The 23,435-nt window shown below is 37.2% G+C and overlaps 1 protein-coding gene across 1 annotated transcript; it reads left to right on the top strand.

Moving 5' to 3' along the window:
* The first annotated feature begins 5,594 nt into the window (after positions 1-5,594).
* On the top strand, positions 5,595-23,013 carry LOC144301064 (pancreatic triacylglycerol lipase). The gene is made up of 13 exons (XM_077877507.1): positions 5,595-5,703; positions 5,843-5,888; positions 7,035-7,189; positions 11,816-11,938; positions 13,586-13,720; positions 14,478-14,589; positions 16,059-16,178; positions 16,295-16,414; positions 16,904-17,022; positions 19,161-19,290; positions 20,794-20,902; positions 21,479-21,643; positions 22,887-23,013. Exons 2-13 carry the CDS (start codon positions 5,843-5,845, stop codon positions 22,948-22,950), a joined length of 1,398 nt encoding a protein of 465 aa, XP_077733633.1. The 5' UTR covers positions 5,595-5,703; the 3' UTR covers positions 22,951-23,013.
* Positions 23,014-23,435: the final 422 nt, after the last annotated feature.

The raw sequence follows: 23,435 nt of genomic DNA, 5'->3' as shown, positions 1-23,435 counted from the left end.
TGATCTTTTTTCAAGTTTGTTCTTATGTTTTGTTAAGCTAGTTTGGAATTAGCTTTTTCTTGGGCTGAATTAGCCCTCCTTCTAAGGCATGGCCTTTGCGGGGTATCTGCTGAATGCCTTGATTGTTCAATGAAATCCCTTACTCCGTTGGGCAGAGCATCTCCCAATTGTGTGTGAACTCCAGGAGTTGTTCTGATGATAAATTCTCTAAATGGTTTCTTGATCCCCAATAGTTGTTATTTGATCAGCCTCATGGAATTTTACTCTTTATATGCACAGCTTAGCATTCATCTAAAGACTCAGGTGGACCCCATGTCAATTTCTTAAACTCTTCATCTTTGTAGTTTCTTCCTCTTCAGTACCCTGACTCTGTAAATTCTAACTGCTTTAGTGTCCCTGAACACTTATTTGTATTTCCTCAGTTTGGTGAGTCTTCCTTGTTCTGCTTGGAATCTCCCTCCCTGTGTTGGGGTCCAGGAAATGCCTCTGGACATATATCTAGAGTGACTAAGGGTCTCACCTCATTTGTTTTCCTTTTTTTCACTTATTACCATCTTGTACTACTTATTGCCCAATCCATGAAAATCATTGCTTTGTATGTTTTGTTTACTCTTCTAATTATTTATTATAAAAAGGCAGATCTGATGCCAGTTGCTCCATCATGGCTGGAAGTAGAAGTCCCTCAGCTTATAATTTTTGAAATGGACTTTGCCACTTGTTTCACAAAGTTGGTTATGAAATACACATGCGTATTTGTCTCTGGTCTTGCCTGCCTTTCTGTGAGGATCCTCAAATCATTTACAATTGTGTCATCCCTAAAATATCTTGGGTATAGAGTAAAACGTTTTTTGTGGTTTTTGCAGTATGAACTGTTACTCTTTTTTTTTCTTTTTCTTTTGCTTGCTGTCTTTTTCCCCCTTTCATCACAGCTCATCTCTAGATCTGTTGAATTTTGCATTTCTATCTATTTACTCTCTTCCTGTTTGATGACATCTGGAAAATCAAGCTATCCTATTCTAAGTACCTAAAAATTGGATCCCATTCAAAGTTCTTGAGAGTTTATATTATGAAAGGAGTTTAGAGTGGCTGGAAAATAAGCCAAATGTATATGCAACAAGGTTATAAACCTCAGAGAAGCTAACCGGATCTTTAAAGGCTTATTTGTGATGTTAAGAGTAAATATGATCTATAATTGTGTTACCCAGTATGATAGGTACTAGCCACATGTGACCATTGATCATTTGAAATGTGGCTATTGCCACATGTTGAAATGATAATATTTTGGGTATTTTAGATTAAACAAATTATTAAAATATATTTCATCTTTTTTTATTTTTAAAAAGGATTTTATTTATTTATTTATACATGAGAATAAATTTTATTTATTTATTCATGAGAGACACAGAGAGGCAGAGACATAATCAGAGGAAGAAGAAGGGTCCCTGTGGGGAGCCCCATTTGGACTCAATCCCTGGACCCTGGGATCACACCCTGAGCTGAAGACAGACACTTAACCACTGAGCCACACAGAGGTCTCTTTTTTACTTTTTAAAATGTGGCTTACTATATATTCCCTACTGGGCAGTGCCAATCATCTAGAAAACACAGAGCAGGGGAAGGGGAGTGGGGTATTAAGAAGGACAATAGCATGGTCAGTCTGCATTTGAAAACCTGATTGTCAAGCAGTGTATGGAAGATTGACAAAAAGATGGGACAGCCTGAAGACCAAAAAAATGAGAACTGCTGTGATGATCCAGGAAAGAAATGATTATCATGTTCAATGTCACAAAAGTTGCATTTATATTTGATAAAGTTGCCATTTGCTGCATTAGCAGTGGGAAAGCAAAGTACAAATAGAATAGATTATTCAAAATATATGTGAGTCACTTTGTTTAGAAAGCAGTTACCCAGTCTTACAGACATGTATATATACACACACACACACACACATTAACACCTCCTACTGTACCCATTCTTGACCATTTTCTGGATTGACTCTAGACTAATGCAGCCTGGGAGAATTTGGCCTTCTGAGAATTCACACAAACAAGTAATCTGAAGCTGGTGGAAAGAATTTGTCCTTCCAGACTTAGCTCCACTAATTACCAAGCGTGTGACCCTGGGTAGTTTGCTTAAACTCTCTTGAATTTAAGCACTACTTTCACAAGAAAAATAACTAAAGCTTCCACACAGCTTTATTTATATTCTCTATGGGAGAATAAAGGAAAAAACTTGTATGTAAAACTAAATAATTAACATTATAAAATATTAGGCATGTCTGTTATTCTATGCCACAAAGTAAACCATCTTCATGTATAATGGAGGAGGGTTGACTGTAACTTCATTCCTTTGGGTCTGCCTGAAATAAACCCCCCTCACACTTGGCAAGATGGTTGCTCTGGATAGCGTGAGACATTTTTCTTCTGCTCAGAGCAGTTTGACATCCTCAGGTGAGCATGTTCTCCCTCCCATTGATGGCCCTGGCCGTAGGCTGAACTGGATAAGGCAGGACGGGACAGGTTCTCCGAAGGTTAAGTAAATGAGACCCTGTTCACCTAACATGCTGGCTATCTGGCCACGCAGATGTCCTAGGGCTTTTCTTTCCCTCAGTTGAGTTGGATATCGCAAGGTTCCTAGACTCAGAGCCTAAGCATATGTCAATATTTAATTCCTCTGCAAACATTCCTACTGGATTAGAAACTTCCAAGTTTGACATTTTTATTTTTAAATGTCCAAGGTTTTAGAGTCAAAGTCAATGTTAGGTAATGCTCTGGTGAATTCCAGAGACATGAGATTATTTTTCTATTACAGTCCACTTTCAATGTCATGAGATATCTGGGGAGGAATGCCAAATCTCCATCATCCTTTTACAGGACGCACCTCCTAGCCCACAGGCCCAAGACATAAGGAGTAGCAAAGGCTGATGGAAAGCAGAGTTTGGGTGACAACTCCAACCCACCCACCAATCTAGCAGTTCTAGATTATTTCCTATGTATTCAGCAAACTGAACTGCTCCAACTACACTTAAGTTGTGTCTGGAAGCCCAGACAATACCAGGTAAATTTTCACTAAACCCTGGGATATTATGTGGCTTCATATTACTTGTAAAACAATGGTCACCATCAAGGACTAAATTGAAAAATGCCCATTAGAATTAAAATTCTACAAAAACAGAGTGAAGAATTTAGCAATCACTTTTTATAATTCAAGAACTAGAAGGAAAGGGATTTTTAAAACCAAAAATTAGGAAAAAATATGCTATGCATGAATATCATCCAAATCTCATGGTAAAATGTACAGCCAAGAATTCAATGTTTGGTACCTGAACTGTCCTTGAAAGTAGAAATCATTGTACAACAAAATAATCTCTATTGGTTAAGTTAATGCTAGTTGTTATAACCTGAAATATCAGTGGCTTAAAACAATAGGAACTTATTTCCTACTCATGTAAATGTCAAAATGGATGTTTGTGATTTGTGGGAGGCTTTCCATTAAGGAGGAAAACCAAGCTCCTTCCATCTCGTGGCTCTGCCAACTTCCACACACGGCCTTCAAGGTCACTGTACTTGTCTACATCAAGCCATGAAAGGTAAGGCACATGGAGCATTATGAGTGGGTTTATGTGAACAGGACTGGAACTGGTGCACATCTGTGCACTCTCATCCCGTTGGCCAGAAGTTGATGATGTGGCCCATCTCCCTGCAAAGGGGATCAGGTAATAAAGTCTAGTGTTATTCTCTGTAGGAAGAGGCAAGCAATCTCCGCCATGTACTCTAGACGTTCCTAGATCACATGTTAGTGATCTCAAAGAAGCAATGTGGTTCATTAAATTTTATAACTCAGCCTAAGAGTTCAGTCAGACTGAGTTTAAGGGAAGTCATTCTCCCAGAGCTGGCATGATAGACTGCTGATACAATTCCCTTTGTAACTTGTATAATGGTTTGGGAAATTGGATCTTCCCAAAACATTCTAAAATTTCAACCTATTTCAGTTTATAAAATAATTCCCTCCCCCACCCCCGAACTCTAGTCTCACTTTCAGAATTTGGCAATTTTTAGTCCTAATTCTATAGCCTATATTGAATAAAGGTCACTCAAATTATGGATTAAACTTTGTATTATCAAAAATACCAACCTGGAAATCTGGAGTGAATTATTTGGTAATTCACACAGAATGTAGTTTACTTCATAGTAAAACCCAGAGGACACTGGCTCACTTTTTTTTTTCTTTTTCTTTTTCTTTTTCTTTTTCTTTTTCTTTTCTTTTCTTTCTTTCTTTCTATTTTTTTTGTCTGCTTGCTTGTTTTGAATAAAAAAAGGTTCAGAGAATTATAGTTCTTTACAGTGGAGGTAGTTATCCTAGAGCAATTACACAAACTAGACTGCTCTTCATATTCATTTCTTCATTTGTTCATTCATCCCACAGAGATGTGTTAAGGGCTGCTATGTACCAAGTGGGCTCCATGTTGAGGAGAGACAAGAAAGACCCAGAGAATTCTATTCTTCTCAGAGTTTATGGCCCATAGTTGATTGTGATGGGTGTCAAATGAGGGAAGTTCAGAAAAAGAGATGTTCTCAGAAGAGAGAAGGAAACAACTTAATCAGAAGAATCCCCAAGGAGGAGGTCAAATGCTGAGACAAAAGGATTCTGTGGGGAGTTGGCTTGACTCCCATCCATGGAATCCCTTCCTGGTGTCTTCTGTCCTGATTTTAACATCTCTTTGCCCAACTTTTTTGAACTTCCCTCATACACAAATAATGTCCTTGCTTTTTTCTGTACCTGTAAACTTTGTCAAGGAATTGAATTATTCTTTGACCATTTGTGACCTGCAAATGTGGCAATTTCATATGATTCAGCTTATATCTGTGATGGTATCAGGCTGAATGGCTCGAATCTCTTAAAATTATGGTATCCTATTGCAGTAGTTTTAAATTTTATTTTAAGCAATCTATCACCAACTGAAAACATTTCAATTCTTTTCTATCAAATACTTCTCTTTCAGATTATTTTTCCCAGACCATTTTTTCCAAGTTGAATTTTATTTTTCGCTCTTATTCTCAATTGTATTTCATGGTGAGATCACCAATTCCACCTCTTTGCTCCTTGAAGCACCCCCAGCTCCTTTTGTCAGTTCATTTATTCTTTTCTTTGTCTTATTGTTGAGAAATAAACTAGTTCTATAGACTATCAAAATAAAATATCAACTGCTTTCCTAAAAGGAATGAACCCTCTTGAAGCATTGCTTGTAATTTCATGCTTTTGAGGGTAAGGCAAGGTTATACAAAAACTACTTGAGCTGGTAAGCTTTTAGTATTTGTTTTCAAGCCTGCTGCTATCAAATCTGTGAAAACAACTTAGTTTTACATGTATCCACAAAGCAGCACAGAGAATTGTAAACTAAAAAGAGGCAGACCAGAATCCTTCACTACAATGAAATTATGGTGATTCTGGGCATTATGTAACCTCATTGAAAGAGAACAATCTGTATGAACCCTTTTCTCATCTTCCCACAAGTACTGTGGAAAACTTGACCTAGGCTATCAGTCTTGGTTTATTTATGATTAAAATTAGAAACACACACTTGGAACTTCCTCTCTTTTCATGCCACTTTTCCACGGAACTTCTCAAAGAGATAAGGTTTGCTTATAAAAGGAACTTTCGGGTGCTATCTGGTTGTGCGTGGAACCCAACGGAACTGCCACGGTGAGTCAGGAACATGTTTTCCAAACCTAACTGATGAGAATTTACCAATTATCCCCCAGAGTTCTAACTGAACTTGAATTATGCCAATCTTTTAAAAACTTATTTAGTCTGGCTCAATCATATTTTTAACTTTATTTAGATGCTGCTAATCTGGACACTATCACTGCTGCTGGGAGCAGTAGTAGGTAAGAAAAGATACTCGTGTAGTGCTGGAAGAGATTTCCTGCTTTCAAGAAATTCTATGATGGCTGAATTCTAGCCACTATGGAATCAGGAGAAGAGCAAAAAGGATGCATGATGGAAAGCAGGGGCAATTGGAGTAGGGTTGCAGATAAAATCTAAGATACTCAGTTAAATTAGAATTTCAGATAAACAACAAATATTTCAGATAAACAATGAGTATGTGACAATATTATACTAAAAAGTATTCATTATTTATCTGAAACTCACTTTTGACTTTGATTTTTATTAATCTAGCAACCCTGGTTTGGAGTTAAGTGTGGGATTTGAAACTTGGTCCCACTGGCCACATCTGAGCCAAATTCTTAGCCTCTCTGTGCTTCACTATCTTCACCTGTGAAATGGACATAATTACCACCTCCAACGTAGGACAACTGTGAGACTTATATGAAACAAGTCCTGTAAATCATTTGCCTGGCCCCTGGCACATCGTAACTTTTTGAGAATCCCACACACACAACAGCTACTACTCCTACTCCTACTCCTACTGTTAATACAGACTTTATCCTCTTGGACCTCCCTTCCTTTGTGTTGTTCTTTTATGGGTTAACATTCAAGTGTAGGGTTGTGTCAAACCATGGATTTTCTGTTTGATTATTCATGAGCAGCTTCTTCATCATGGGAATCCAGATGCTCCTCAAACATAGGTTAGAGACCTAAATACTCAGCAAGGTAAAGGTATAAAGTTTTGGCATTTGCATGAAACTTAACCAACACACAAGATGACTGCAATGAATTGAAATCTTCACCTCTTTCTAACAACACCTGGGGACACAAGGCTGCTCTTTGCTTGGGCACCATTGGCCCAAGGAAGATATTCACATTCAGGAGCTAAACTGGGTCCCAACATCGGACCGGACAGAGATGAGGGGAGTGAGGTGGTCATACATTGTAAAAATGAGGAGCAGAAGCCTATTTTTAGCTGGGACACTGAAGCTGTTTTGTGAGTACATTGATAGAAAGATGTCTGGGGATGCGGAGAAAGCAAATATCCCACAAGATGTAATTTAACTCATATTTTGTCAGAAAGACTATTAAAAAGAGCATCCTGATTAAACTAACATCCTTGAAACGCTTCTGGGTGTTTGCAGGAAAAGAAGTCTGCTTCCCAAGACTTGGCTGTTTTAGTGATGACTCCCCATGGGCAGGAATTGTGGAGAGACCCCTCAAAATATTGCCCTGGGCTCCAAAAGATGTCAATACCCGCTTACTCCTATACACTAACGAGAACCCAGATAACTTTCAAGTAAGAGAACTCAATGTTTTCAGAACTAAGTCCTATCCATTTTTTTGTAATAAGAACACTAAACTTTTAAGTTTTCTAACGTGAACAAATTAGTGGAATTTGCATCTTTGTAAACTTTTGGGGCAATGAGGTTAAGTATTATTTTATTTAACTTGTTTATAAAAGGTCCATTAACTTGATATTATTCTCTTTCTGTTTTAATTTAGATTCACTTTATTTTCTATTAAAGAATAATTGATATACATTATGGCATTATAGGTTTCAGGTGTACAACATAGTGATTCAATATATAAATTTATGAAATGATCCCCACAACAAGTCTAGTTACCATGTCACCATACAAAGTTGTTGTAATATTAACAATATTCCCTATGCCATGCATCCTCTTGTCTTATTTATTATATAACTAGAAGATTGTATCTCTTAATCCCCTTCATCAATTTCAAACACCCCCCCCCCCACCTCCATCCCCTCTGGCTATCATTTCAGTTTGCCTTCTGTATCTATGAGTTTTGTTTATTCATTTGTTTTGTGTTTTAGATTCACATGTAAGTAATATATGGTATCTGTCCTATCTGACTTATTTCACTTAGCATAAGACCTTCTAGGTCCTTCCATGTTGCCAGGAATGGCAAGCTTTCATTCTTTTTTATGGCTGAGAAATATTCCTATATATACTTCTTTGTCTTTATCCAGTTCATCTATCAATGGACATTCAGGTTGCTTCCATATCTTGGCTATTGTAAATAATACTGCAATGAACATAGGGGTACAAATGTCTGTTCAAATTAATGTTTTCATTTTTTTAGATAAAAACCTAGAGGTGGAATTGCTGGATCATATGGTAGTTCTATTTTTATTTTCTGAGGAACCTCCATTCTGTTTTTTATTTGTGACTGCACCGATTTACATTCCTACCAACAGTGCATGAGGGTTCCTCTTTCTCCATGTGCTCAACACTTGTTAATTCTTGTCTTTTTGATAACAGCCATTCTGACAGTTGTGAGGGGATAGCTCATTATGGTTTTGATTTGCATTTCCCTGGTGATGAGTGGTGTTGAGCATCTTTTCCTGTGCCTTTTGTCATCTGTTTGTCTTCTTTGGAGAAATGTCTATTCAGATCCTCTGCCTATTAATTAATCTGTTTTTTGATATTGAGTTGTGTGTGTTCTTTATATACTTTGGATGTTAAGCCCTAATCCAATATATCATTGGCAAATATCTTTTCCCAGTGTGTAGATTGCCTTTTCATTTTGTCAATGGTTTCCTTTGCTTACAAAGACTTTTTAGTCTTCTCTAGTCCCATTTTTTAAAAACTTTTTGCTCTTATTGTTCTTGCATGAGGAGACAGATAAAAAATATTGCTAAGACTATATGGAAAAACTTACAGCCTATGTTTTCTTCTAAGGGGTCTATGGTTTCAGATCTTACATTTTGTCTTTAATATGTTTTGAGTGTATTTCTGTATATGGTATAAGAGAGTGTTCCAGTTTCATTCTTTTGCATGTGGCAGTCCAACACCATTTATTAAAGAGTGTGTCTTTGCCCCACTCTATATTCTTGCCTCCTTTGTTATAGTTTAATTAACCCTAAAATGTGGGTTTATTTCTGGACTTTCTATTCTGTTCCATTGATCTGTGTTTTTGTAGTAGTATCAGGGCCGTATTGTTTTGACTACTATAGCTTTGTAATGTAGTTTGAAATCAAAAGCATGATACTTACAGCTTTGTTCTTCTTTCTCAAGATTTGCTTTGGCTACTCAGGGTCTTTTGTGGTTCCATACAAATTTAGAATTATTGTTCTATTCTATGAAAAGTGTCACTGATGTTTTTATAGGGATTGCACATTGAATTTGGATATTGCTTTGGGTTGCATGAACATTTTAACAATATTAATTCTTCTAATAGATGAGCATGGTAGTCTTTTCATTTATTTGTGTTGCCTTCGATTTTCTTCATCAGTGTCATAGTTTTCAGAAGATAGGTCTTTCACTTCCTTGGTTAAATTTATTCTTAGGTATTTTATTCTTTTTGATGCAATTATAAATGAGATTGAGATGTCTCTTTCTAATAGTTCATTATTAGTGTATGGAAATGCAATAGATGGGGAAGCCTCAGTGGCTCAATAGTTTAGCATCAGTCTTCAGTTCAGAGTGTGATCCTACAATCCTGGGATCAAGTCCCACATCAGGCTCCTTGCAGGGAGGCTGCTTCTCTCTCTGCCTGTGTCTCTGCATCTCTCTCTGTGTTTTATTTATTTATTCATGAGAGACACAGACTGAGATACAGAGATACAGGCAGAGAGAGAAGCAGGCTCCTCACAGAGAGCCAGATGCAGGACTTGATCCTGGATCCCGGGACCATGACCTGAGCCAAAGGCAGACGCTCAACTGGTGAGCCATCCAGGTGTCCCTGCAAAAGATTTCTATATATTGATTTTGTATCCTGCAACTTACTAAATTCAATTTTAGTTCTAGTAGTTTTTTTGGTGGGGACTTTAGGGTTTTCGACATATAATATTCTGTCATCTACAAATAGTGACAGTTTACTTCTTCTTTTCCAATTTAGATGACTTTTATTTCTTTTTCTTGCCTAATTGCTGTGGCTAGGACTTACAATATTATGTTGAATACAAGTGGCAAGAGTGAGCATCCTTGTTTTGTTCCTGATCTTAGAAAAACAAAAACCTTCAGCTTTTCATTGTGGAGTATGATGTTAACTGTGAGTTTATCATATATGCCTTTTATTATGTTGAGGCACATCTCCTCTATGCCCAGTTTATTGAGGTTTTATCATAAATGGATGTTGTATGTTATCAACTGCTTTTTCTGTATGTATCGATCCATCCATTATTTGTTTTGCTAAATGTGGCATGATATGCCTCATTGATTGAGATGAGGCTATTAAACTATCCTTTCATGCCTGGAATAAATCTCACTCAATTGTGGTACAAGATCCTTTTAACATATTGTTGAATTTTGTTTGCTAATATTTTGTTGAAGATTTTTACATCAATGTTTATCAGGAATATTGGCTTATAATTTTCTCGTGGCGTGTTTCTGTTTTGGTATTAGAATAATGCAAACCTTGTATAATGAGTTTAGAAGCATTCTTTCCTCTTCAATTTTTTAGAATAGTTTGAAAAAGATAGGTATTACCTTCTTTAAATATTTGGTAGACTTCACCTATGAAGCTGTCTGGTTCTGGACTTTTGTTTTTTGGGAATTTAATTACTGATTCGATTTTCTTACTAGTAATCAGTGTGTTCAGATTTTATATTTCTTCCTGATTCAGTCCTGAAAGATTTTATGTTTCTAGGAATTTGTTCATTTTTTTTTCTGGGTTGTCTGGTTTGTTGGCATATAACAGTTAGTAGTAGTCTCCTATGATCCTTTGTATTTTTGTGGTTTCAGTTGTAATTCCTTTTCATTTCTGGTTTTATTTATTGGCCTTCTCTTTTTTTTTTCTTAGTCTGGCTAAAGGTTCATCAATTTTAGTTATCTTTCAAAGAAATAGCTTAGTTTTACTGATCTTTTCTATTGTTTTTTAGGTCTCTGTTACATTTATTTTCACTCTGATTATTTCCTTCCTTTACTAACTTTGTTCTTCATTTTCTAGTTCCTTTAGGCATAAAGTTAGATTATTTATTTGAGCTTTTTCTTATCTCTTGATGTGGCCCTGTATCACTGAAAACTTCCCTCTTAGAACTGTTTTTGCTGTGTCCCATATATTTTTGAACATTGTCTTTACCTTTTTACTTGTCTCAAGATAATTTTTTAACTGTATCTTTGATTTCTTCCTTGACCCATCAGTTGTTTAGTAGCACAGAATTTAGTCTCCACATGTTGGTGTTTTTAACACTTTTCTTCTTGTAATTGATTTCTAGTTTCATATCAGTATGGTCAGAAAATATGCTTGATATGAATTCAATCTTCTTAAATTTATCAAGGCTTGTTTTGTGGCCTAGCCTGTAACTCATTCTTGAAAGAGTCCACGTGCATTTGAGAAGGATGTGTATTCTGCTTTTCTGGGATAGAATGTCCTGTAAATATATGTTAAATCCATCTGTTGTAATGTGTCTTTTAAGATCACTCATTCCTTATTGATTTTCTGTTGGGAGAGCTATCCATTGGATGTAAATTGGGTGTTCAAGTTCCCTGCTATTATTGTATTACTGTCAATTTCTCCTTTTGCATCTATTAATATTTGCTTTATATAATTAGATGCTTCTATGTTGAGTACATAAATATTTACAAGTGTTGTATCTTATTGGATAAGTCTCTTTATCTTTATGTAAAGTCCTTCTTTCTTTCTTATTATAGCCTTTGTTTTAAAGTCTATTTTGTCTGATAAAAGTATTACTACACACACAAAGCCTTCCGTTATGTGAAGACAAGACCCCTGCATCAACATTATAGCAGACAGTTATCCTGAGTGGGGCAACTGCAGAAATGTTATGATGTCTGGAACTTGATGATTGCAAATAGCTTCCCTATAATAGGATCCTTATTCACAAGGATCTCAAGTCTTGATGGTCTTCTCCTACCCACCATCTCCCTCCAGGTACAAATGGTTCTATTGCACACCATAAGAAACTTGACATTAAACACTTTTCTTCCCCAAATAGGAACTTACTGCAGATCCATCAATTATCACAAGCTCCAATTTCAAAACAGATAGAAAAACCCGCTTTATTATTCATGGATTCATAGACAAGGGAGAAGAAAGCTGGTTGGCCAACATGTGCAAGGTGAGACAAGGTAATCAATTAAGGGAAGGTTGTTTCCAGAGTGATGATTAGGAATGGGAAAGGCACAGGCCCCAACCAGTCAAGACAAATGCCAGCCATCATGACACTGGAGGATCACCTGACTCTGCTGGGCCTGGGGTTTTGAAGGGACGTACAAGAGGTAGTAGGGGGTGGAGGAATCCTGGAACAGTCAGGGCAGCAAGGTTGGCAAGCATTTGGTGGCTCTAAGTAGTGGTTATTCAATAACTACTGAGATATTTCAAAATTTTAGCAACAAATATTGCCTTATTGATGCAATATTAACTGTATTTTTAACGACTTAAAATTTTTTCAGTAGGATTTCATTTCGATGTGAAGAACTAAGATAACTTATTTTGCCCAAACTAATTGTTTTCCTTTGACTTTCACTTGCTACTCTTTGATCTCCTATTGTAGCAATATCTAGGAAAACTGTTGGTTTTCATTTTCAGCTTCTGGTGTTTCAACCACAGGATCCAATTTTCTTTAATTTGCATTTGGCTACATGCCCCATGATAATGGAGAATTAAAAGACAGAAAATCAAATAGAACAATTTTTCCTAGCAATTGCTAGTGCTTGAGGAACTTTATCCTTGATTCACAAAGATCCTCCTACACACTTTAAATTCAGATCTGTCTATGACTCAAGCCAAAGGCTAAATTGAATCAAACCTAGAGACTATCCACTGATCCTGGATAAGCAGACGCCAAAATAAGCAGACGCCACTTCCCAAGTTTAAGAGTAATCAGTAAAACCCTAACTTGTTTTCTAAAATAATTTAAGCTGATGATTATTGGGGAGAGGGTGGTAATAGATTTTCATACAACAGTAAAAGAAAAAGGCTAGGTGATTCTTAGTTCAAAGGGAATGTAAATTTTTAGATATGTGTACACAACTTATTTCTGAAATCACCAAAGCAGATTTATTTTTCTTGCATGATTTGACTTTGACAACATGGTTGCTTTATGATGGAGAAACGAATGGATTGACCTAGAAGGTTAAAGGTCCTAGACTGCAGTTCTTACTCTATCATTAGCTAACCATGACATTAGCACATCATTTTCCCTCTTGGAGACTTCTATATGCTAAATAAAAGAATTGGAGATGATTTGTAAGATTGGTTCATTCTTCTGAAAGTCCTTTTGGAAAAAAGGTGGAGTTATAAAGCTTGCTCATTTACCTTCAGTATATCTCTTTGAAAGAATCCTAACAAAGCCTAAGTATACAGCACTGAGGCACTGAGGATACAGCAGTAAGCAAAACAGGCAATATCCTGGGGTGCATTCTAGTAAGGGAAAATGTAGGCTTATGACATTTATGATGCTCTAATGAGACAATCCACTGTACCACATTTTATACACTTTTTTCTGCAACAAATGTCTACGCCTCTATTACAGTAGAGATTCCAAGAATCCAGTTCCTGTTATGGCCAAACATTCAACTTGGAGCCAGTTTTAAACTTTAAAAGGGATTTCATATCCATAACAGTTTTGTTCATTATTTTGGGGTTAAAACAAGCTTGATATTGTAAAGGTCACAGAGGGAATTTACCTTCATTCTCAAATGTGTTAAATCTAATTGATAAAGATCCAGAATTATTGACCTATTTATTGTGTCTTTTGCATCAGAAAATGTTTGTAGTGGAAAGTGTGAACTGCATCTGTGTGGACTGGAAGAGTGGCTCCCGAACTGGTTACACTCAGGCCTCGCAGAACATCCGGATCGTGGGGGCAGAAGTGGCATATTTTGTTGAAGTTCTTCAGGTAACTATCTCCAGGTTCTATAAAAGCCCATGCACATTGCTCTCTGGAGTCTCTTCAAAAAAGAAAAAAGTACTGTAGGGATGACAATTGCTGAAGACATCCCTCTACTGAGATTTGACTTTCCCTGTGGTTGAAAAGAAAAAAGCAAAATCATCCCATTAGCCATTCAATCAATCTAGATTTGAGCTTCATCAATATGCCTATTAAAGCCAATAAACTAGTTTTTTTTAGGTGATGTTACTCAATCAAACAGGTAGGTTGTTTCCACTGAATTCCATCAGTATTCCTTTTAATTTTACCATCTATAAAACCAAGTTGGTCTGGTAATGTCAACTTCAAGACGAAATTGCCTTGTTTTTGTTTTTTATTTTTTTAATAGAAGCACAATGACAACAAGCTAACCTGATTTGGTAACTAAAACCTTAAAATAATGTTAAACTGGAATGTGTTTAAGTAATGGCTTTCATTTTTATCTGCTAACCCCGTATACTTGCTTCACCACCTCTGGATAGTAATTCCTCATCCCCGGCAAGGGTTCTTCTATGTATAAAACAACAAAAGAGAGTCTGACCTCCATCAGCTTAAGCATTTGACCACTGCCATTTTCTATAATACCTGAAAAAATGTCATGAAAATTAGTTGCCTTGAAAGGGCAGCATGTCTTCCTAAAACTCAAGTTTTGTGAACATCTCCTTCTGTGGCCATCCTGAAATTTGCGATATTAGAAAACATTCTGAAGAAGTTTTCTTTCCAACAGTCAGCATTTGGGTACTCGCCTTCCGACGTCCACATCATTGGCCACAGCCTGGGAGCCCACGCAGCTGGGGAGGCAGGAAGGAGGCTCAATGGCACTGCAGGACGAATCACAGGTTGGTCAAAACAGTAAAAACGGAAACATTGGGGCTAAATGTTGCCTATGCAATCTAGAAGTTTGGAAATTTGGCATTTTCTGGATTGGGCCACATGATCAGAAAACAGTGTGTTCTGAGGCTTTGTGAACTTTTAAAATATTGATCTTTGGCCTACAGAGCCCTAATATATATGTGTGTGTATATATATATATATATACACACACACACATAAATACTGCATGTGACTAAAATTTGAATTGACAGCATTGGGGGGTCTTATTTACACTATTTTCCTATTGTCAGGAATTCACAAAGGATAAGTTTCATGAATAGAATAAATAGAATAGGGACGCCTGGGTGGCTCAGTGGTTGAGTGTCTGCCTCTGGCTCAGGACATGATCCTGGAATCCCAGGATCAAGTCCCACATCGGGCTCCCTGCAGGGAGCCTGCTTCTCCCTCTGCCTATGTCTCTGCCTCTCTCTGTGTGTCTCTCAAGAATAAATAAATAAAATCTGTTTAAAAAATAGAATAAATAGCATAAATAACAGAAGAGATAATAAATAGAATTAAACTCAAAGAGCTCAAAAATATATAATTAATTATAATCTATTTTGATAGTAATTGATAATTAGCCCAATCCTTATCCACCACAAGTCAAAAATTGCAGGGGACACATGATTTAGCTGGGCTGACCGATTCTGCATGCTGCTAGTTAGATAAAAAATACCATTTCACAAATCCCAGACTGGTTGCATTTGGTCAATGGGCTCACATGTTGTATACTCAGGCCCTAAAGCAACCTTGTAGGCTTTGCTATCCTGGGTTTGAGAGGTGATCATCTCAGGGAGCAACCACTTTCCTCTTCCGTCTTCCCACTCTGTCTCCGACCTTCTGATTTTTGTGTTGATACTTTGGATAAACTGGTCACATTTGGATTGCTGGGGACATCTGGATGTCTATCATTAATTTGCTGGAGAGAACATTCTTTCTCATTATTTGTGGATGTTTACAAAAGCCTGCTCAAAAAAAAAACAAAACAAAACAAAACAAAAAAAAAAACAAAAGCCTGCTCAGCCAGGTACTCTCTGTGAAGCGATGGTCCTGGCGACCATGACAATCAAAGTTCTTGCCCTCATAGGATTTTACAGGGGAATGGGAAGGAACTCTTTTATCCTGAACAGCTTTTAGGAGTCTCCCAGAATCTGTCTCTTTCCTTGTAACTGCTGCTAGTAACCCAGATTGTCCCAGTGACTAAGCATTCATAAGTAGAGCCAGATTCCATGGTTCGAGAAAAACTCATTGTAATGCAAATAGAAAATTAGACACAGAAAGTATAAGAAAATGAGAAGGTAGGGAAGAACTAACTTATCTCTTTCCAGGCATAAGTCATGGTTCCCACCATGCTTGCACTTGGGTAGGTAATTAATGAAGAAAGGTAAATGTGGGTGTACACTGATATTAACATGACATGTCCTATTTACTTTAGGGTTGGATCCAGCTGAACCTTGCTTTGAGGGCACACCCGAATTAGTCCGATTGGACCCCAGCGATGCCCAGTTTGTGGATGTAATTCACACAGATGCTGCCCCTATAATCCCCAACATGGGTGAGTTCTTCAATTCATCTTGCGTGAGTGTTTTTTGAGTCCATATATTAGAGTGTTTTAGAATGTTTTGAGTCTATATATTAACATCAACTTTCTCATATTTTAATATTCCTCAGGGTTTGGAATGAGTCAAACTGTAGGCCACCTAGATTTCTTTCCAAATGGAGGAAAAGAAATGCCTGGATGTCAGAAGAATATTCTCTCTCAGATTGTTGACATAGATGGGATCTGGGAAGGTAAAACCATTACATACATGAAGAGATTTGTGGGAAAATTTGTTTCACTTTTTTGCTAAATTTGCTGAATATTTTGGCACTGGTCTCACATTTTCTATAACAAAGGACTTTTAACCCAAAATGCAGGCTTTTCACTGGGGAAAGTGGGCATGAGGAGATTATAGGAAGAAAATGTATTTATAGCCAACTTTCTAAGGATCTAATTCAGGGAATTCATTACTAATTTGTACTTATACCTATGTGGACCAATCTCCTTCTTTTAAAGTTATTTTTCCATTTCATTTATCTATGGAATTACTATTAAAATCTTAAATAGTATTTAACTTCTAATTGCATCACAAATCATAATATGCTTCATAGATGATTTTGTTCTGTGACCACCATGAGTTCACACTAATTAGAAAAATCTATTCAACAACCATGTTCTAATCAGAACATTAACTTGGAAAAATAAAATCTGTTGCTGATGTATACTGTCTGATTTCAAAGGGACTCGTGACTTTGTGGCCTGTAATCACTTAAGAAGTTACAAGTATTACTCTGATAGCATCCTCAACCCTGACGGCTTTGCTGGATTCCCTTGTGCCTCTTACAATGTTTTCACTGCAGTAAGTAGACTCCACTTTGAACCTAAAGAATTTTGTGACCATCACTTCTCATGACGGGTGTAGTTCACTGTATATGACATGCATTTAGTGAATGCCTCTACATGATTGCCACACTATTTATACTTTTAATTATACATATTTTTATTTTTTAATTGAAGTATAGTTGACATACATATTTATGGTAATAGTGATGAGGCATTGGAGAACTTCAGAGAAATGGCCTTGTATTCTGAAATGTTCCATGTCTACCTTCTTCACTATCACTTCAGTATGTACCAGGCAAATGTTTAAACTTGTTTTAGAAATAACTATAACTAAAAAAAAAAAAGGCTATGGAAATCTGAGCTATGGCTACAGGAAGCCAATAAATATGGAAAACTTGTCTTAAAACTAACCATACAAAACTATATCATTATGGGCATGTGGATATTTCTGTGCAATCTCATAATTGCTAAGTTTTTGTTTGTTTGCTTGCTTGCTTTTGAGTTTTCATCTTGTTTGGTATTTGCTAGGTATCTGGGTTAGAATCCTCAAATGTGATCTTGAAAATAACATATCTATTGCCTGTTATTTTTTCTTGATTTTCCTTTCACTATAATTTTTTCAAATAAAAATACATAACTTGTGTCATTTAATAAGTAAAATTTTAAGTAAGATGCCAGGTAAAGACATAATTATCAAGGATGTATAACTTAGTGCTGAAGAGAAAAGATCTGAAATCTGATTTCATCATTAAATGACTGATTTGGGAGAAATGCTCAACCTCTCTAAGGCAGTTTTTTCATTTCTAAATGTGAATATTAATGGTAGACTCCATAGGTTTGGCGGGAGGATTTAATGAGATGATATGTTTTAATACCTTAGCTCGGAATCTAAAATATAATAATGAGCATTCAACAACTGTTGACTGTATATATTTGGGGGGAAGTGCATAGTTTATTTACAGTATAGCTTGTGTACGTAAGAAAACCATCCTTCTTCTTTGGTCTAACTTTGTTTTTATCTTTTCCTGGATCCTCAATCTCTAGGTAATGGGGAAAATAAGCAAAGAAACTTTAAGTTTCATTCAGTTAAAATTTAGTCTGATTCAGTAATATAAATAGTCCTTTTAGGTGATGCTCAGACACTTTTTAAGAAAAAGTTCTCAGTTTTGCATATTTCTCAGTCTTGGGACTCCATCATCTTGTGTCTAAGCTGGTATTGGGCACGATGATCATGGTGGTGGTGGTCAGTGAGTGTGTAGGGCAGAGGGAAGGAATTGGGGGCCTGCTTATTGACAGATATGGGGCTGATTTCTGCATATAATGTCTAGGCACATCTACTCTTCTGGCTTAGCCAACTTTCCCATATAGCTCTGGCCATTTCTTCCTAGACCAGCTCAGTCTCTCCTTAGCTTTTGCTGGATGCAGACTCTGAGACTCGGCCCAGTCCTCATCTAGTTCATTGATTCAGGAGTCTGCCCTGGTCTCCATTATGGAGCAGGATTGCCCCTCTAAAAAAGCAATTTTGATGTCTTTCCAACTCTGTTTCTCCCTTTTCCTCTCTTGTTCCCATAACTCCTGGCCCTGAAAGAGGACATGTTCTTAAGTTCTATATATCTTCTCCAAACCCCAACCTCACAGCTAAGACTTAAGGGCCAACTGGGGCATTTTCTGCTCACATTGGGAGAATTCTGAGAGCTGAATCCTTCAGACCTTAATATGCTAAGTGGGAGCTAAAAAATGTGAGAAAAACCTGACTTCTAAAGGGTCCAATTTTGCATATCACTCCCTGCTCTTTCTTTTGCAATCTTTCTAAAATAAATTCTAACCACCTGTAGGCAGGAGGATGTCTGAGCAGCTTACAGAGGCAAAAGAGAAAAGATTGAAATATCTGTATAAATACATATTTAAGTTCCCTTTTTGTATGATTTTTATATTTTTGTTAGTATTGTGTTATTTAATAGTAAAGTCTCTCATTTGTCATTGTAACTAATGAAATGCATTTTTAATTTTTGCTGAGACATAATGAAAGTTGGCTTTTGCCATCAAGACACAAGTGGCTTTAGAATATTCCAACTACAACAACATGTGGAAAAAAGATGGCGCACTATTAAAAGAAAGAGTGTCCTCATTTCATCATTTGCTAATTTTCCCTAGAACAAGTGCTTCCCCTGCCCAAGCGAAGGCTGCCCACAGATGGGTCATTATGCTGACAGATTTCCTGGAAAAACTGACAAAGTGAACCAGATATTCTATCTAGACACTGGTGATGCCAGCAATTTTGCCCGTGAGTCTCTACTATAGTTGCTTTAAATTCATAATGCTCTGTATTATCATGTTGGGTGAAAATCTATGAAATTGCTCCTCTGTACAAAAGTTGTAAACACTCCTTCCCAACATGGAAAAATTTTCAAAAGTTGTCGTGCTCAATGCAACTCTGGCTAATTGAGGTAACGGAGCAGAATTTGGAGACCTGAACTAACAATGATACAAAAATTAACTTCTTCATATTTAATTCTGGTGCTGAATTCGGGAGGCTTCTTCCGCTCCAGATTCTTCCAATTCAGCCGGAAGTTTCACTAAAGCAAAATTCTGAGGTTTTGTACAAGCAGAAAAGTAATCCAGGAGAGAGATGGGAGAGGTTGTGGGAATGGCAGGGAGATTTAAGAGCTGTTTAGGGTAGTAGACTCTGTGGGTGATAGGAATTGGAGGTGATAGGAATTGATCACCATTGCAGCAATGTTGAGGCATGTTCCTTCCTGAGTCACAGAGGGAGGAAACTATTTAGATGGGAATCAGGGGGGTTGGCTGCATTGTAAAAACAAAGCCCAGTTTTATCCCCTTCTCAATTTGGCCCAGGTTAGCTCTAAATGACATAAACTGCTAGTTAAATCTTGACTAGTACCACAAAGTGGTTGCCATAAATTAATATATTTCCAATGGCAAGGGAAAGCTGAATTACAGAATTTTAAAAATAAATGTAGACAATTCAGACAAAAAGACAAGACTCTAAAATGTGATAACTTGTGAAAATAGTAAATTGAGGGGTTTCTGGGTGGCTCAGTTGGTTAAGCATCTGCCTTTGGCTCAGGTCATGATCTCGGGATTGAGCCCCACATGGGACTCCCTACTCAGCAGGGAGTCTGCTAGTCCCTCTGCCTCTCCCCCCACTTCTTTTCTCTTTCTCGCTCTCACATAAATAAAATCTTAAAAAGAAAAAGAAAATAAATTGATGAAAATGTCATACTCTATCATTTTCCCACTTTTTTTTAGATTTTATTTATTTTATTTGAGAGAGAGAGAGAGAGGAGAGAACAAGCCAGTGAGGGGCAGAGCAAGAGGGAGAGAGAGAATCCCCAGGCCGACTCAACACTGAGCTCAATGACAGACACAGGGCTTGATCTCATGGTTGTGACAAGATCATGACCTGAGCCAAAACCAAGAGTTGGAAGCTTAACTGATTGAGCCAACCAGGCACCCCTTTCCTACTTTCTTTTAAGATAAAGTTCTTTTAATATTCAAAAATAAATTGTTAGGTTAAGAAATTGAAAGCAAAATATACGACTTACATATATTACTTGAGATGTATTGACTTTGGAAAGATTCCATGCTCCTCCCGAGGCCCCACACCTGTCTTCTGAACATTGAGATGAAGGACACTATTTGATTAGAAGAACAACCAATACTATATATAAATTACTCAAAAATCAGCAGCAGTGGCATCCAAATTAGCCTGGTTTTAGCATATCTTCTCTATAAGCTGACAGTTTGCAAATATTTTCCCCCGCAGGTTGGAGGTATAAGGTAGCTGTCACACTGTCTGGGAAGAAGGTTACAGGACACGTGCTAGTTTCTCTGTTTGGAAATAAAGGAAATTCTAAACAGTATGAAATTTTCAAGTGAGTAAAATATTACCCACTTCTTAAATGTTGTAATCTCTTGCACATATAATGCATGTGATGCACATAAGCATTTATCCGTAACTATATGGGAATATAGTACCACCACATGTCATTCCAAGGAAGAGATTTTTTTTAGCTTGCACCTTAATACATTTCAGAATTCTGTTTCTGAATTTTTTCTCTGCTATTTCCCGAGAAAACCACTGATGTTTGCTTTGATCCCTGGCATCTGATTTATAATCAGTAAATAATTATTCTGTCCACAAAACAACTAGGAAAAGATGATACGATGATGTCACCATTTATTAAATTGTGGGAGGTTTGTGTCTAAAACGTATTAAGTTTTATTATAGTAAGGATGACTTTAAGGTAATACAACTTAATGTTGGCAAATGACCTGTCACTGAGTTGCATGCATGTCTGCATTTATTTAATACATGAGAGTGGCAAGTGTACTGTCAATCATCCTACTAGAGATGCATCATAACCTGGTTTTAGAAACGTATATGTACAGATTTATATGTATATTTTTGTATCTTCATGTATGTTTTCATTAACTTCTCAATTCTCAAGGGGCACTCTCCAACCAGAGAGCACTCATTCCAATGAATTTGACTCTGATGTGGAGGTTGGAGATGTGCAGAAGGTTAAATTTGTTTGGTACAACAATGTGATCAACCCAACTCTACCCAGAGTGGGAGCATCCAAGATCACAGTGGAAAGAAATGATGGAAAAATGTAAGTAATAAAAATCCAAAGACCCCAAATAAAATTCCAAAAATCCAAAGAGAACGAGTCACCTTTGCTCCCACTGGAAGTCTACGTTAGGTTAAACCTCTGACGATAGTTCTCCAAAGCCATGGCCACATTTGCTTCCCTACTACCTTCTGTTTCTTTAGGAAAAAAAAGAGTAGAACTTTCAGGGAATAACTTTGAGAGATTTGTCGATGAGCATGTGTCATTTGATGCAAGTTAAGTGTTAAGTTGAGAATCTGGCTTCATGTCACTAAGGTGAAAAGAGTGAGTTTGTTTGGTAACTGTGCTTTGTGTTACGTGTCTGACAGCAAGTCATGGGTTGTATGGTGGGGAGGGTGGATGGAGGGGACAAGAAGGATTAGAGATTAGTGATCATGAAGAAACAGGAGAGTATATTGGGGTAATGACTATGCTTACTCTACTGATGGTGGTGATGGAATGGGGGTACTATTCTTATCTCCATTAAAGACATTTAAATGAAGCCTCAGTACCATAATTTGTAGGCAGCAAATTTGACTCCAGCAAGTTCTTAACTACCACGAAAAAAATTTCAGTTCAACTTTATTCATGTATAGATCGTGTGTGCCCTTCATTTCTTGTGTCCTTTATCAGTATTAGTGTTTAACCTTTAATTTTCTATTTGTGAGTGTGCCAGCTATCAGACCACAGAGAGGGAAATGAAAATGAGAAGACAAGAGCACCTTCTGAGCACCTTTTATGTCCCAGGCACTTTACATAGGTTCATATATGTTATTAAAGAAAATTAGCTCCCAAGCAAACTAAGTTTTGTTCAGTCTTAATGAGTAATGCTAGTCATTTCAACTCAATTATTGAATTAAATAAGAATGCCTAGTGAATGTAACACCAGGACCTCAGAAATTTCCCTCGGATTTCTGAAATCCCTGGCTGATTTCTTATCATGCACTGATTAACAATGTGCCCAGGGCTTAGTAGGTGTTTCAGGATATGACAAATGAACGCTCCCTGTCCTTAGGGGCATCTAGTGATGCTTCCTCTCTCTGCTATTGCACAGCTATGAAAGAACATTGGAAAAGAGAATTCAGTCCTTTATACAGAAGAGGTCTGTCTTCCCTTGGCCAATGTCTGGTCTCAGGCACAGGGAACGGTTTTCACTCAGACCGGGGAGAAGAGAAGCTGTCTTTATGCTCAGTGCACAAGCTGTGCACCAAGAAATGCTGATTTTTCTGTTGTTTTCTCTCTGCAGATTCAACTTCTGTAGTAAAGAAACCGTGAGGGAAGATATTTTACTTACTCTTACCCCATGTTAAGAGTCACAGACCTGTGAACACCGCATATCTTACTACTAATAAAATCTCATGATGAAGCAATCATTTCTTTGTTGTCATGTCTTTTTTTCCCCATGTAACTTTTGGATAATGTGATTAAAATCCAAAATTTGGAGTTGATCCAAAGAACCACAAATGACTATTGAAGTCTGCTACACGTTCCAGGGCATTTGAGCTTGGGAATATTGTTTACTTGGCACTGACATCAAGCCCATGGCTAAGATTACTGGTGTCATTCTGATCACTTAAGGCAGACTTCCTTAAGATGACCCCCTCCTGGGGTGAACACATGGCGAGTAGCAACCGTTGCCACTTTCCCATCGTCTTTACATTCTGTGTCTGCTTCTAATCAGACGTCTCAGGAAAGATGACGCATAAAGAGACAAGGACTGAGCAGATCCAATGCTTCTTGACCAGTCTTTCTGCTCACAGTGGGGTGGCCCCAGGCCCCTCTCCTCTCCGCAGCC

Source organism: Canis aureus, chromosome 29 (genome assembly GCF_053574225.1).
Source record: "Canis aureus isolate CA01 chromosome 29, VMU_Caureus_v.1.0, whole genome shotgun sequence".
Lineage (NCBI taxonomy): Eukaryota > Metazoa > Chordata > Mammalia > Carnivora > Canidae > Canis > Canis aureus.
This window is presented reverse-complemented; position numbering and strand designations above follow the sequence as displayed.

Bases quoted from the DNA above. Each gene is read 5' to 3' on its own strand.
- LOC144301064 (XM_077877507.1), top strand. From the start codon at position 5,843: ATGCTGCTAATCTGGACACTATCACTGCTGCTGGGAGCAGTAGTAG. The intron at 7,190-11,815 runs GTAAGAGAACTC...TTCCCCAAATAG, and splicing joins AGAACCCAGATAACTTTCAA to GAACTTACTGCAGATCCATC. The intron at 13,721-14,477 runs GTAACTATCTCC...TCTTTCCAACAG, and splicing joins ATTTTGTTGAAGTTCTTCAG to TCAGCATTTGGGTACTCGCC.